At 39.3% G+C, this 14,298-nt stretch overlaps 1 protein-coding gene across 2 annotated transcripts in view; it reads left to right on the forward strand.

Annotated features, from left to right (window-relative positions):
- Positions 1-14,298, forward strand: part of Smg1 (SMG1 nonsense mediated mRNA decay associated PI3K related kinase) — a 102,084-nt gene that overhangs the window by 10,603 nt on the left and 77,183 nt on the right. The window contains exon 2 of one of the 2 annotated variants that reach the window (XM_059268280.1): positions 12,820-12,877. The exons of the other annotated variant lie outside the window; for it this stretch is intronic. Coding sequence (XP_059124263.1) covers positions 12,864-12,877 — 14 coding nt within the window. The 5' untranslated portion in view covers positions 12,820-12,863. The remainder of the gene's footprint in view (positions 1-12,819; positions 12,878-14,298) is intronic. 2 annotated transcript variants of the gene reach the window in all.

Here is a 14,298-nt window from a genome sequence, read left to right on the forward strand (position 1 = left end):
AGACATCTTGCCAGCCCTAAAAACAAGTTTTCTAAAAGAAATATGGTATTTAAGTGGCTTGTCTTAACATAGTTATTATAATGCACGTTGCCTTTATTTCATTGTAAGTTATCGAGGACACAAAAATTGCACTATAACTACCATTCTTGTTTTTTTGAAATGTAGGGTGTGTGTGTGTCTGTGTGTCTGTATGTCTGTCTGAGGATTGAATGCAGGGCCAAGGGCTTAGTGTTGCACCATTGAGCTACATCCCAGTCCCTTGTATGTTTCTTTGAGACATGGTCTCACTATTTAGCCCTGATTGGCCGGGAACTTGTTAGGTAGACCACAGTGGCCTTGAACTCACAGAGATACACCAGCCTTTGCCTTCCCCAAGCTGCTGCTTCTCCTCCTCCTTTTTTTTTTTTTTTTTTTTTTTTTTTAAAAGAGACAATGTTTCACTGTGTAGCACTGGCTGGCCTGGAACTCAGTTTGTCGACCAGGCTGGCCTCAAACTCACAGAGGTCCATCTGCCTCTGCTTCTCAGGTGCTGGGATTAAAGGTGTGCATCACCATCTACCAGTGTCAGCTTTATTTTTAATTATTTTTTTTTTAAGATTTATTTATTTATTATGTATACAGTATTCTGCCTGCATGTGTCCCTGCAGGCCAGAAGAGGGCACCAGATCTTGTCACAAGTGGTGGTGAGCCACCATGTGGTTGCTGGGAATTGAACTCAGGACCTCTGGAAGAGCAGTCAGTGCTCTTAACCACTGAACCATCTCTCCAGCCCTCAGCTTTATTTTTAACGGACACAGTTTGTACATGTGTATAGGGTACAAAGTGATGTTTAGGTAAATGTACATAATGCATATAATGCTGATTGATTAAATCAAGCCAATTTTCTTAACTTTCTTTGGAGAGGAGGAGAACTATTTGAAATGTACTTTGTTTTCATTTTTTCACTGTTTTATTATTTTTTGATGTAGGGTTCTCACTATGTAGCTTTGGCTGGCTTCAAATCTGAAATCTTTCAGCCTCAGCTTCCTATGTGATGGTATTGCAGGTTTGCACCCACATACCTGCTTTTGAAATGCACTCTTTAGAGTATTTTGAAGTACAAAGCACATTGCTTCTGACAATAGTCATTCTGTTATGGCAGGTATCTGGAAACATTTTTCCATTTGAGATTTTGTAGTCTTTGATCAGCAGCTTCCCTTTCTTCACCATTTTTCTGGTCCATTTAAAAGTCCACTGCACTTGACATAGGCCTGTCATTTCAAGTACAGTGGAGGCTGAGATAGGAGGATGGAAGGATCAAGACCTGAATGGGCAACTTAGTAAGACTGTCTCAGAATAAGAGTAAAAGGATGGAGATAATGGTGGCATATTGGCTTAGTTATGTGATTCCTCAGGTTTGATCCACAGGCAGCAGAGAAGGTCCACTTGGCTGTATTAGCATTGGTGTTAGAAATAGAATCATGATGTTTTAGAACCTGTCTCATGTGCTATTTATTTTTAAAACCTGTGCATGTTCTCTATTGATTCTTCATACATACTTTTCTTAGGAGAGACTGGTGTCATGAGCTAGCAGCAGAGTAAGGATGGGAAGACAGGAACTTTTTTAGTTGGTGTGTAGTCTGAAGATCAGATACAGGTTAAAGATAACATTTGGGCAATTTCTCTAATAAAAGTGCCACAAAAATGCCATGTAAGTTGCTATGTCTTAATCAAATTATTCTATTTATTTATTTTGCAGTGCTGGGGATGGAACTGAAGGTCTTTCTTGTTCATGCTAGGCAGGCCCTCCACCATTGAGCTACCCTCACCCTAGCCCCAAATTTGGAATTTTAAAGAACATCCCATTGTTACTGTTTCCTCTAAATGTTTTAGAAGAGTGTTACACACACAAACTCTCTCACACAGGGGTGCATATACACACATACATGCACATGCTCAGGAGCATGCATACAAAATTTTTCTTTATGTATAAAATTTTGGTAAATTTGCATTATCTTTTAAAGGTTGTATGACATCAAGTCTTAAATTTCTTCTAAGTATGGCATGTGCCATTCATGGTATTGCTTACATAGTTATAAAATATGGTGAGGTTGGGTTGGTTGCACTGTAGTGTATTATTGGTTCTCCTATGTTCCCTAGTCTGTGTCCTTGAAGCTAGAAGCGAGTGGATCTGCTAACTTTCCCCTTCATGTCTTACCATTCAAGACAGGGTTTCTCTGTGTAGTTTTGATGTCTCTCCTGGAGCTTGCTCTATAGACCAGGCTGGCCTCGAACTCACAGAGACCTGGTTGGCTCTGCCTCCCGAGTGCTGGGATTAAAGGCGTGTGCCACCACTGCTTGGCACCATTCACTCTTTAAGAACTTGAAACCAAGTGCTGGCCATGGTGGCAGATGATTTTAGTCTAAATATTCAGGACACAGAGGAGGTCAGATCTCTTAGAATTTTAAGGCTATTCTGTTCTACATAGGGAGTTCAGGCCAACCAAGGGCTACAAAGTAAGACCTTGTCCCAGAAACAACAGTAAACAAAACAAACAAAGAACTGGCTACTAGTTGAAAATATAAGCCAGGGAAAATAATCTAATTTTTGTAACTTTGAATACATTGGAGAGCAGGGACATGGATTAAATTGATACTGGGTAAGGTTTATATATAGGTAGGGTTGTGTCCTTTGTTTAACTTTGATCATACAGTTAGAAACTAATTCTTTTGAGAACATTGTTGAATCTTTTCCTACACTAGTCTAGTGCATGTGTGTGTGTACATAGTTTTTTAGTAAGGAAGTAGGAGGAGCCAGAGTCCTGGGAAAGTTGTATTCTGAGGTGGTACAGATCTACATCCTTTGTGCCTTCTTTGTTCTCATCTTCTTTTTCCTCTGTTTGGTTTGTTTGAGACAGGGTTTCTCTGTAGCCTTGGCTGTCCTGGAACTCGCTCTGAAGACCAGACTGGCTTCAAACTCACAGAGATCCCTCTGCCTCTGCCTCCTGAGTGCCTTGAGAAAAGGTGTGTGCCACCACTGACAGGCTTCTTGAGTCATCTAAATAAAGCAAGATTGATTGAGGTAGCGTATCAATGTAAGGATGTGTGTGCACTATTAGGCAGATTTGCTAGGATTTTCAGTTGTATAAATTTATTTAAATTAGCAAATGATGCCTCTTCTAGGGAGTGTCATCTAGAAATAGTTTTTTTTCTCTTGTAAAGAGAATTATAAAAGTTACTTATTTTAAAGTAAATGATTAAATGTGTTCAGTATAAAATATAAGAAAAATTGTAGACTTTGTATGTTTGAAATAACTTGCTAGGTGGTTTTAATTTGTTTTCTAGCTTCCTTAAGTTTAAGCTAAATGTTATGTCAGTATTTCTGGCGCCTGCTGAGTACAGCTAGGGCCCCATTTCTGCCTCTTCTGCTGCTTCCTGCGTTTTAGTATGTTCTGTGCAAACTCTCTTCAGTAAATGAATATTCCTGTGGTAGAATAGTGTGATTATTTTATATTTCCTTTGTAGTTGATTTATGACATTATGCCTTCTGAGATTTATAAGATTTTTTTTTAATTAAAAAAGAGTTTTAAAAGTGTTTGTTTTGTTTGTGTGTGCACTACAGCAAGTATTTGAGGATCAGTGGGAGCTGTGGCTTTTCCTTGACCGAGTGTGTCCTGAGAGGGAAATTGAACTTAGTTCATCAGGTTTTTTTTGTTTTGTTTTTCTGTTTTTGGTTATTTTTTTTTAGAAATTATTTTATGTTATGGGTATTTTGCTTGCATGTATGTGTGTCTGTATACCACATTCATGCAGTGCCCTCAGAAACCAGAAGGCGGCATTGGGTCTCTTGGAACTGGAGTTACAAATGGTATGAGCTATTATGGGGGGGGGGGGGTAAATGGAAATTGAAGCTAGGTTCTCTGGAAGAGCAGCCAGTGCTCTTAACTGCTGAGCTATCTTACTAGCCCGTTACTTGTTTTTTAAACAGTGGTTGGAAACCTGTTTGCTACCCTAGAATGTTTAAGGAGATGTGTCCTGTGGGTGTTACTAGAGATGTTGAATCCATCTGTTTAAAAATTCACTTACTGTCATTGTATGATTTTTATTGGCAAAATTAGAAAGAAAATCAAGGTGTATTTTTATGCACAAACTGAAAACTGCCTCTAGATGTTTCTGGCAGTCTTCCCTCTATAGAGAACCACAGGTGTGGATTCTAGACTTACTGCCTTTCCTTGTTTGTCTTAACATTTAAACATGTTACAAATTAAGCTATATCAGGTAGTTGCTTCGAAGGGTAGGTGCCCTTGACTTGGGCTCTCTCATGGTCATACTGCTTTGAGTTCTTAATAAAAAGAATTCTCACCTGGTGTTGGTGGCACACGCCTTTAATCCCAGCACTTGGGAGGCAGAGGCAGGTGGATCTCTGTGAGTTCAAGGCCAGCCTGGTCTACAGAGTGAGTTCCAGGACAGGCTCCAAAGCTTCACAAACACTGTCTTGATAAACCCAAAAAAAAAAAAAAAAAAAAAAAAAAAAGTTCTCTTGGGGCTGGAGAGATGGCTCAGAGGTTAAGAGCACTGGCTGCTCTTCCAAAGGTCCTAAATTCAATTCCCAGCAACCACATGGTGGTTCACAGCCATCTATAATGAGATCTGGTGCCCTCTTCTGGCGTGCAGGCATGCATGCAGGTAAAGCGCTATATACATAACACTCCTTCTATTTTAGGATTATTTATTTTATGTGTATAGTGTTTTGCTTGTATGTTTGTGTGCACCATGTGCATGCCTGGTGCCAGAGGAGATCAGAAGAAAGTATCAGAGTCCCTGGTACTGGAGTTAAGGGTGGTTTCGAGCTGCTCTGTGGGTTCTGGGAATCAAACTTGGGTCCTCTGGAAGAACAGCTCTTAACAGATGAGCCATCTCGCCAGCCTAAGAGTGTGCTTGCGCTCTCGCTCGCGCTCTCTCTCTCTCTCTCTCTCTCTCTCTCTCTCTCTCTCTTTCTTTTTAAAGTGCACATATCCAGTTCTGCAGCTGCGCCGTCCTGAACATGCTCTATCTCATCCTAAAGTGACATGTCCAAATAACACATTTATCTGTCTTAATGTGCAAATGATTTTTCAGCACCACTTTTTTTTTTTTGGTTCAGTCTCACTTGTAATAGAGAAAATTAACATCTTTTATATAGTATTTTTTCGGTTTAATACAGAAACTCACTGTGTAACTCAGGCTATCCTTAAACTTGCCATTTAACCCACCCAGTCTGGTACTGCTTTAGCACTGTTTTTTTTTTTTTCCCCCCCCCAGAGCTGAGGACTGAACCCAGGGCCTTGCGCTTGCTAGGCAAGTGCTCTACCACTGAGCTAAACCCCCAACCGTGCTTTAGCACTGTTTAAATTTGTAATTTTGCATTATCTTTCATGTTAATGAAAATTTAGTGAGAATTTTCAGTTATTAAAATAGGCAATAGACTATTTATTACAAACTTACTATGTAATAATAATAATAATAATAATAATAATAATAATAATTAATTTTAAATAAGGTGCCCTGTGGACTACTCAGAAATTTCTCAGACATTGACAATGGCAAGAATTGTTGATGTTAGTGGCAGCTGTCTGTTCCTGGTCCAAGTTTCTCTGGGTGGCTTGGCCAGATGGAGCTTTTAGTCCCAGTTCTTCCTATGGACTATTTCCCAGGCCAGCAACTTGGTTCATTGAAGTGTAGTGACATTAAGCCAGTGCCATAGCTCTGTTTTTTGGTGTAAAATGGCTAAACATGGTGGGCAGTATAAGGCATGACATGTTGAATTATTGAAAAACAAATCCTGCCTTCTACTTTGATGTCCTTAGTGTAAGAAAGAAAGGTGTTGAACCCAGAGCCTCTATGTATGTCAAGAGAGTGCTCTACCATTGAGATAGTCTAAGGGCAGATATTGGGGGAAAATACTGAAGTGGCCTTTATGGAAATGATGCTGTGTAGTTCTTTCAGTTTTGACAAATGAATGTAGTAGTGTAACCACTACCATAACCAGGCTATAGTCATTCCTCCCAGAAGCCCCTGTGTTCTTTTGTAGTCAGTTTCTCAACCTAGCCAATGCCTCTTCATGGTTTAGAATGTCACAAACAAGGATGTGGTTGGTTTTGAAGGGGTGGTAAAATGCACATAAAATGTACCATTTGTTGGCATCAAAGATAAGATGCAGTCATTGAGCATTTATTTCTGTTTAGTTTTGGAATTCTCCATTCTCTCAAGGAAAGCCCTATGTCTCTTAAGCAGTCACTGCACATTCTCACTTTCATTCTTTCTCTGGGAACCACACTCCTGCCATGTGAATCTGTCTAAGTCATACGAATAGAATTGTGTAGTATGTTTCCTTTTGTGTCTAGCTCATGTCACTTAGTCTGATGTTTTTCACGTTCATCCAAGGTGTTAAATATGTCAGTGCTTCATTCCTTCTTGCTGCATCATACTCTGTTGTGCAGATGCCCTGCATTTCTAGTCCCTCTTCCACTAGTAGACATGTAGACTTCCACCTCTTGACTAATATGACTTTGTGTATGCTTTTATTGCAACATGTATTTTCAATTTTGGGCATATACCTTAGGAGAGATTTGCTGGGCTACGTAATTTGCTAGCTTTTGAAGGATGGTCAAACTGATTTCTGAAGTGGCTGTAGTGTTTTCATTTCAGAGTAATACAGAAAGGGCTCTAATTCCTCCACATCCTCATAAAACCCTGTTGTTTTTATTTTCAGATTGTAAGTTCTGATTATTATAGTTATTATAAATTTTCCTTGTGGTTTTGATGTGCTTTTCCTAATTATTAATGATACTGAATGTTTTCATGTGCTCACTAGCCTTTTGTCTCTGTCTCTCCCTTCTCTCCCTCTTTTATTTCTTATTTCTTGCTCTTGAGTCAGGTTTGCTGTGTTAGCCTGGGCCGCCTGGATCTTATGATATTCCTGGTTCTCATGTTCCATACCTAGTGTAGTTAGATCTTTAAAAGACAAAACTTAAACAGTCATGTTAGATTTTTCAGTTACCACCATCTTCTAAACTCCTCCCATTCTTTCTTCTGCCCTCTTTTTTCCACACAGCAACAACTGCATTTGCTCTCCTTTCTGGAAGAATGTGTGGTGTAAGATAGTGCCTCCTGCCATCAGTGGTAACATCTCAAACAAGTGAACAACTGAAACCAGCCTTTAACTAACTACTTGAGTGAGTGTGTGAGACTTTGAAGAAGGAGCTAATGGTGGGATTTCTTCTGAAATTACAGAGCACTTTTTGTCAGGGGGAGGGGGTGGTTTCGAGACAGGTTTCTCTGTGTAACAGCCCTGGCTGTCCTGGAACTCACTTTGTAGACCAAACTCACAGAGATCCACCTGCCTCCGCCTCCAAGTGCTGGATTAAAGGTGTGCGCCACCACTGTCCAGCTACAGAGCATTTTTATACCCTGTCTTAGTTACTGTTGTATTGCTGTGACCAAGGCCATCTTATAAGAAAAGGTATTTAATGGAAGGCTTGATTACCGTTTTTTTTTTTTTTTGTTTTGTTTTTTTTTTTTTTTTTTGTTTTTCGAGACAGGGTTTCTCTGTGTAGCTTTGCGCCTTTCCTGGGACTCACTTGGTAGCCCAGGCTGGCCTCGAACTCACAGAGATCCGCCTGCTTCTGCCTCCTGAGCGCTGGGATTAAAGGCCTGTGCCACCACCGCCCGGCGCCTTTCTTATTTAATCCACAACATTCAAGATTATGCAAACAATTTAAATAGCTGTTTATTAGATTTTAATTAATTTATTTTTTGAGACAGGGTCTGTCTATATAGCTTTGGCTGGCCTGGAAATTAGACACCTGCTCCTGAGTGCTGGAACTAAAGGCATGTGCCACCATGCCTATCTAAATTATAGGTTCTTAGGAGAGTTGGAACTATCTACTTTTGTAATCTTTTTAAAGATGTATGTGAGTGCTTGAGTGCTCTTGTGGTTTACAAGTGGAGGTCAGAAGACAATATGTACGAATTGGTTTTCTCTATCCACCATGTGCTTCTGGGGTCAGGGATTGAACCCATATCATCAGGCTGGACTGCAAGTGCTTGTACACACTGACTGAGCCATCTCCCCAGCCTTCTTTTGTAATCTTTAGCTCTCAGTGCTTTTTGTAGTAAATGGTCCAAGAAAATGTTGATATTCTTCCTTCCTGATTTTGTTTGGCAGTTGAGAACTGAACCCAGGTTCTTATGCATTCTGTGCAAAGTGCTTTATTACTGAGTTGTACCCTCAGCCCCAAAAGTATTGTTGATTTTACTGAAAGGGTTTGGGGAGGAAGTTTGAATTGCAGATAAATTGCAAAGTTGAATAAAAAGCCCCAGTGACATAAGGCCTCTGCCTTTCTGGTGTTTATGGTCTCTTTGTAGAGTAGTCAGTAAGAGCTGAATGAAAAAGCATTAGGCCTTCAGAAGCACACAAATAGTGGTGACTCCTCATGAGACTTGAGAATCTGAAATTTGGCAAAGGAAAGTTGAACGAGGTTTGGGAAGATAAAGAAAGGCTGAGGGAGCAAGGGTTAAGGCCAAAGCTGTTTAGGCAGGAACTATATTCTGTCTAGACACCTAAAAGTTAAGGACTGAGGGAGTGACATTAGTGGTTTTTTTTTTTGTGTGTGTGTGTGTGTGTGTGTGTGTGTGTGTGTGTGTGTGTGTTTGACTCAGGGTTTCTCTGTGTAACAGCCCTGGCCGCCCTGGAACTCACTCTGTAGACCAGGCTGGCCTCGAACTCACAGTGATCTGTGCCTCTTTCAAAGATGCCTTTGCCTCCCAAGTGCTGGGATTAAAGGTGTGCACCACCACTGCCCGGCAGAAATGACATTTGTGCCTTATAATTATTTTTGTGGCCGGGTGGCGGCGGCGCACACCTTTAATCCCAGCACTCGGGAGGCAGAGCCAGGTGGATCTCTGTGAGTTCAAGGCCAGGTTAGTCTACAGAGTGAGTTCCAGGTCAGGCTCCAATGCTACACAGAGAAACCCTGTTTCGAAAAACCAAAAAAAAAAAAAAAAAAAAAAAAGTAAAATAAAATTATTTTTGTGAATTGTGCAGAAGAGATGGGGGTGAAAAATGAGTATTGGAGATGAGATATATACTGCCTTTGGTTAGAAAACACCTGAAGGGATAAGGTTCTTATTCTATGAGGATACCAATAACAAATGAGTCAGTTGTGTTTGAGATGCTAAGAACATTGAGAGTTTTTTGTTGTTGTTTGTTTTTGTTAAGGTTTAATATATTGCTCAGTCTGTCTCTAGCTTCTGAGTTCAGGCTAGTTTTGTGCTTCTGTCTCCCAAGTAGCTGGATTGTAGATGTGTGCCCCTGTGTCTAGTGTAAGAAGGTTTTTGTTTGTAGTTATTAGTAAAGCTGAGAACTTTAGGTCACTTAGGGAACCTCAGTTACCCCACCCATATAATGTAATTAATAAGGTTGTGGTGATTAATAAGATGAAATGAGATGGTAGATGTTCCTTTACTTGCTGCTGTGATAAAATACTTAACAAAAGCAGCCCCAGGGAAGAAGGATTTATTTTGGCCCATGGTTTCAGAATGTCTTCAGACCATCATAGCAGGATAGGCATGGTGGACAAAGGTAGAGAGTGTGATGGGAAGGAGCCAGGGATAATATATTCCCAAGGACCTGCCTTCAGTGACCACTTCCTCTAGTGAGGTCCCATCTTCTGAAGCAGTGGTTTTCAACTTCCCAAATGCTGAGACCCTTTAATGTTGTGGTGACCCCCAACCATAAAACTATTTCATTACTACTTCATAACTGTAATTTTGCTACTGTTATGACCCAGGATGTAAATATCTGTGTTTTCCAATGGTCTTAGATAACCCCTGTGAAAAGGTTGTTTGACCACCCCCCCACCAAAGAGGTCACGACCCACACGTTGAGAACCATTGTTCTAAAGGCTCTATAATCTCCCAAATTAGGGCTACCAGTTGGGGACAAAGCATGATTGTATGGGGACATTTCAGCTTTGAACCTTTAATTAGGTTTACTGCTCTTAGTAGGAGCTCACAGTGTTAGCTCATAGAGTGAATGTACAGTCTGTAAACCTGAATAGTGTTGAAGGTCTTGTTATACATTACAGTAGCTCAAAGGAGTGTGAACCAGTTGGAGGGAGTTCACTAGGCTTTTCTCTGAAGACAGGTATTCACAGGAAGCAAAGGTTGCAACCTAAAATAATTTCCTCTAAGTGATTGCCTTTGTTTGCACCTTCTGTTTAATAGGATTAGAGGTCAACAAATGGGACATTTGAAGTTCCTTGGAAGTCACACTACATTTGGTGAAAGATGCTATTAAAATTATATTTTACCAACAAACTATATTAACTACATTTTTAACATTGCAAAATCGATGCAAATCATTTACAATTTTGAAATGAAATGGTAACATTCTGTTTTATTAAATATTAGAAATTTTTAGAAGAGTTATGTAAATTTTTGGGTAAGAGTATATTCAGTGTTTTTTTTTTTTTTAATGTAGGTACAGGTAGAGGGAATATAGTCCCTACTACCACCCTTGCTTCTAATGCTAATTGCAAATGAAGTCCTTATATCAGGCTTATAGTTTATTGCCACCGAAGTGTTCATATTAACAACAGCAAAGGACACGGAGGGCAGAGTCCAGGAAGGTTCCAGGTATGGAGGGAGCTTGCAGTTATCCTTTTCTTGGAGAATCACAGATAGTATGGCTTCCTGTTGGTATCTATGTTTAACAGTACCCAACCAGGATGTTTCCTCCAGCCTTTGTGAGAGTTTTTTTTTATTGAGTCTCTGTAGCTGATTGCCCGCATAGCTATCTTAGTTTCCAGCCCTTCGGAGTTTGATTTATGTAATTCAAAGGTTCTACCATGTGACACTGTTCCACAGAGTCCCTTGGTGAACAAAAAGAGCCATCCTAGGCATGACGTTTTAGGATTTTAGAAATTACTATCTGGAATCCATAGCTAAAAGCCACAGCTTCTTTTGGGTAAGGTAAAAATCTTTGTAGTTTCACATTTTTGTTTTTCGTCAGTCAACAGTTTTATTAGAGTTTGGTTTACAATAAAAATCAGAAACAACTTATAAATAAAATTTGACATTATAGTCAGTCCTTAGAAAGCTAAGGAACATTTACCCAAAAATTGTATTATCTACATTTTTAATATTGCAAAATTGATGCAAATTCATATATAATTTTGAAATAAAATGACATTGTGTTTTATTTGCACACAAATTTTTTTCTTGAAGAGTTTTGTACAAATAAATCTCTTAGGGCCTACAGAGATGACTAAGCAGTGAAGAGCACTGGTTACTCTTGCAGAGGACCCATGTTCAATTTCCAGCACTTACATGGCGGCTCACAACTGTCTGTGTAACCCCATTTCCAGGGGATCTTGCATCCTCTTCTGCCTTCTGCAGCCACCAGGTATGCATGGAGAGTACATGCATACATGCCGGCTAAATGTTCATACAAATAGAATAAAAATAAAATAAAAGGAAAAGTGTCTGAGCTTCCCAAATGACTCTTTCATCCCTGGAATTGCTCTTAGGACCATTATTTCTAATGTGAAAGTGATGTTCTTGAAGCCCCAGGCTTTTTGTCCTTTCTTCTTCATGAAATCATGTTTGAATCCAGGTGAGTAAGAGACTGTCCTGGTTATTTAGCATTTGGTCAACTTGACAGACGCCAGCTAGAGTCATTTGGGAAGAGAGACCCTCAACTGAGAAAATGCCAGCATCAGATTGGCCTGAGAGCAAGCCTGAGGGAGCATTTTCTTTAAGGATCCAGCTCATTGTGGGCAGTGCCACCCCTGGGCAGGTGGTCCTGAGTTATATAAATAAGCAAGTAAGCTGAGCAAGCCATGGGAAGCAGCTATGGTTTCTGCTTCAGTTCTGCCTCCAGGTTCTTCTTGTATTTGATTCTTATCCTGACTTCTCTCAGTGATGGAGTGTGTAAGCTGAAATAAACCCCTTTCTTCCACAGGTTGCTTTTGATCACAGCAATAGAAAGAAACTGTAAAACAGAAACATTATGGGAATAGTACTGGATTTAAGCTTAAAATGTACATCATTTTTAAGCAGTGTGAGCTCCAGCATCTCCTTTTTGCAGATGCTTTTTGAGTACCATTGTTGCAAAGACTATATATTTCTACCTCAATGCCTTAAGGGCAAATCTCATTTCTTGGTTTATGCCCATTACAACCATGGGGATGAAATCTCTTCAGCCCAGGTTAAAAACAATTTAAAGTGATAATGCTTTTTCCAATGGCACCACTAGGTGTGTTGTTTGCATCAAGTCATTTTAGGGTCCTTTATGGAAATGCTTCTTCATAGGGAATTTTCCAGACTTCACACTTCCTAGAGGTGGCTCTTTAGGGGAAGGGGAGTTGTTCTATTGTAATGCTTATAGGAGCCAGACCATAAGACTATCCAGGAGATACTTTCCTTTAACCAGTGGCAGATGTGTGAGGGCTGAAGATTTGAGTCACCTGAAGTGAATAACCTCTTAGATTTATTATATTTTCTGGATTTTGAATATAGGTAAATATAAAATGAGTGATAACTGTATTCACACGGGATCTGTATGTTACAGTTAACATTTAAATTCTCTTATGTACTTACATTTTTTTTATTGCCACTTAAAGAATACTTGTCTTCCAAGGCAGAGTGGCTTTCCATTGGGATTTTTGCTTCAGTATTTGAACCTACAGTGGCCATAGTGAAAGAAAATGCACCTAACCCATGAGTGAGATTTGCTTCATGTTTGAACAAATGTTTTAACCCGCTGTCTTCACTAATACTGTAACTGCTGTCTTACAGATTGACTTGATGCAAAACACCACAAGGGCTCCATATTACACAGTATGCGATTTTTGAGGTATGAGCTTTAGAAACTTACCTCTCATGTGGCATGTACATCAGGCTTAACTTCAGCTGGATCATTTTGGGGAAATTTATGCATTTCTTTTTTTCCTCTCCACATTTGTAGAGTATTAAAGGGACTGTGGAAGTATTTTTGGATCCTTGCTAGGTTTCTTAGTTTAACAGATGTATTTTCTTTTTCCACTAAATTGAAACACTAATTCTGGTAGATAGCTTTTTCAGCCCTTCTAACTAGCTTGCTTAACACTGATTCCTGTCTCCTGGAGTTGAAATCTGTATTTTCTGTTTTGTGCTTTGCTTTCATCTTAAGTGCTTATTTCTGTTCTTAACAGTTTATTTTTTGGACTGGGGTGGGCTTGTCTTGTTGGTGCTAACAGCCTAACACAGATAGTTTCCAAGACATAAGCAGTCTAGATGTTTGATATAAATGTTCAGCTATTTTATGCATTTTGCTTCAAAGTACATGTACTCAATGCTGACTGGAAATATGAGTTAGCATTACAAGTGCTTGACTAGGAGGACATTTGGGACAGTTCTAATGCAATGGTTCTGGCCTAGTGAAGTGTTATTGTTATATTTTTTTCAAAACTAATTTTGTGCTGAAAAAAATTTCAGTGTTCATAACTCTTGGGAGTTAAAAACCTGTGTTTCTAATGAATTAGGAAATCATTCTTGGTTTTGTAAGCATAATGTAAAATCAGATGAACCTAGTTAATTAGAAACTTGTTGGTAGCAATAAACTACTTAATTTCTTCATTGAAGAACATAAGCTGCTTTATAGTTAGTGTAAAAACGTTTGATTGCATTTACATGCTCATAAACTGCTTATATATGCTTTTAGCTTGGAAAACTCAAGTTTATTTTGAATTACGACCACAATAACTCTTAATGTGCCTTGCAAACTATGTATTTGTTAAGAATTCTATATCTTATGTGAACCTCACAACAGCCTTGTATGTTAGATAGGTATTAGTCTGCATTTTATACAAGAGAAAACAAAGGCCTGAACACCAAAGAACTGTGTGCCTTTACTACACTGGGGCTGAAGTCTTAGCCCAATGTTCTTAACTGCATGATCTGCAGTCTCATGTTACTGCTTTTTCACCAGAAAGCGCTACAGTTAGGATAGTTTGGGCAACATGGGAGTGAGCATAATGAGAATAGGAAATGCCAGCATGTGTAAATATTGGTAGATAAGTTTTGCATATTAGAATTAGTCATGTGCTTATCTGATTTGTGCATTTACTAGTTCTTTTTTTCCAGGTTTAATTAGGTGAAAACTCCCCTCTCCCACTACCATCCCCTTCCCCCCAACTTGGCCGGGAAGCCCATAAGCTCTCTTTTCCTTCAGTATTTTTTGGAAAAGTAATAATGCATTAGTTGATTATGGGTACACATTTAATAGTACTGTTCTTG

Source organism: Peromyscus eremicus, chromosome 1 (assembly GCF_949786415.1).
Source record: "Peromyscus eremicus chromosome 1, PerEre_H2_v1, whole genome shotgun sequence".
Classification (NCBI taxonomy): domain Eukaryota; kingdom Metazoa; phylum Chordata; class Mammalia; order Rodentia; family Cricetidae; genus Peromyscus; species Peromyscus eremicus.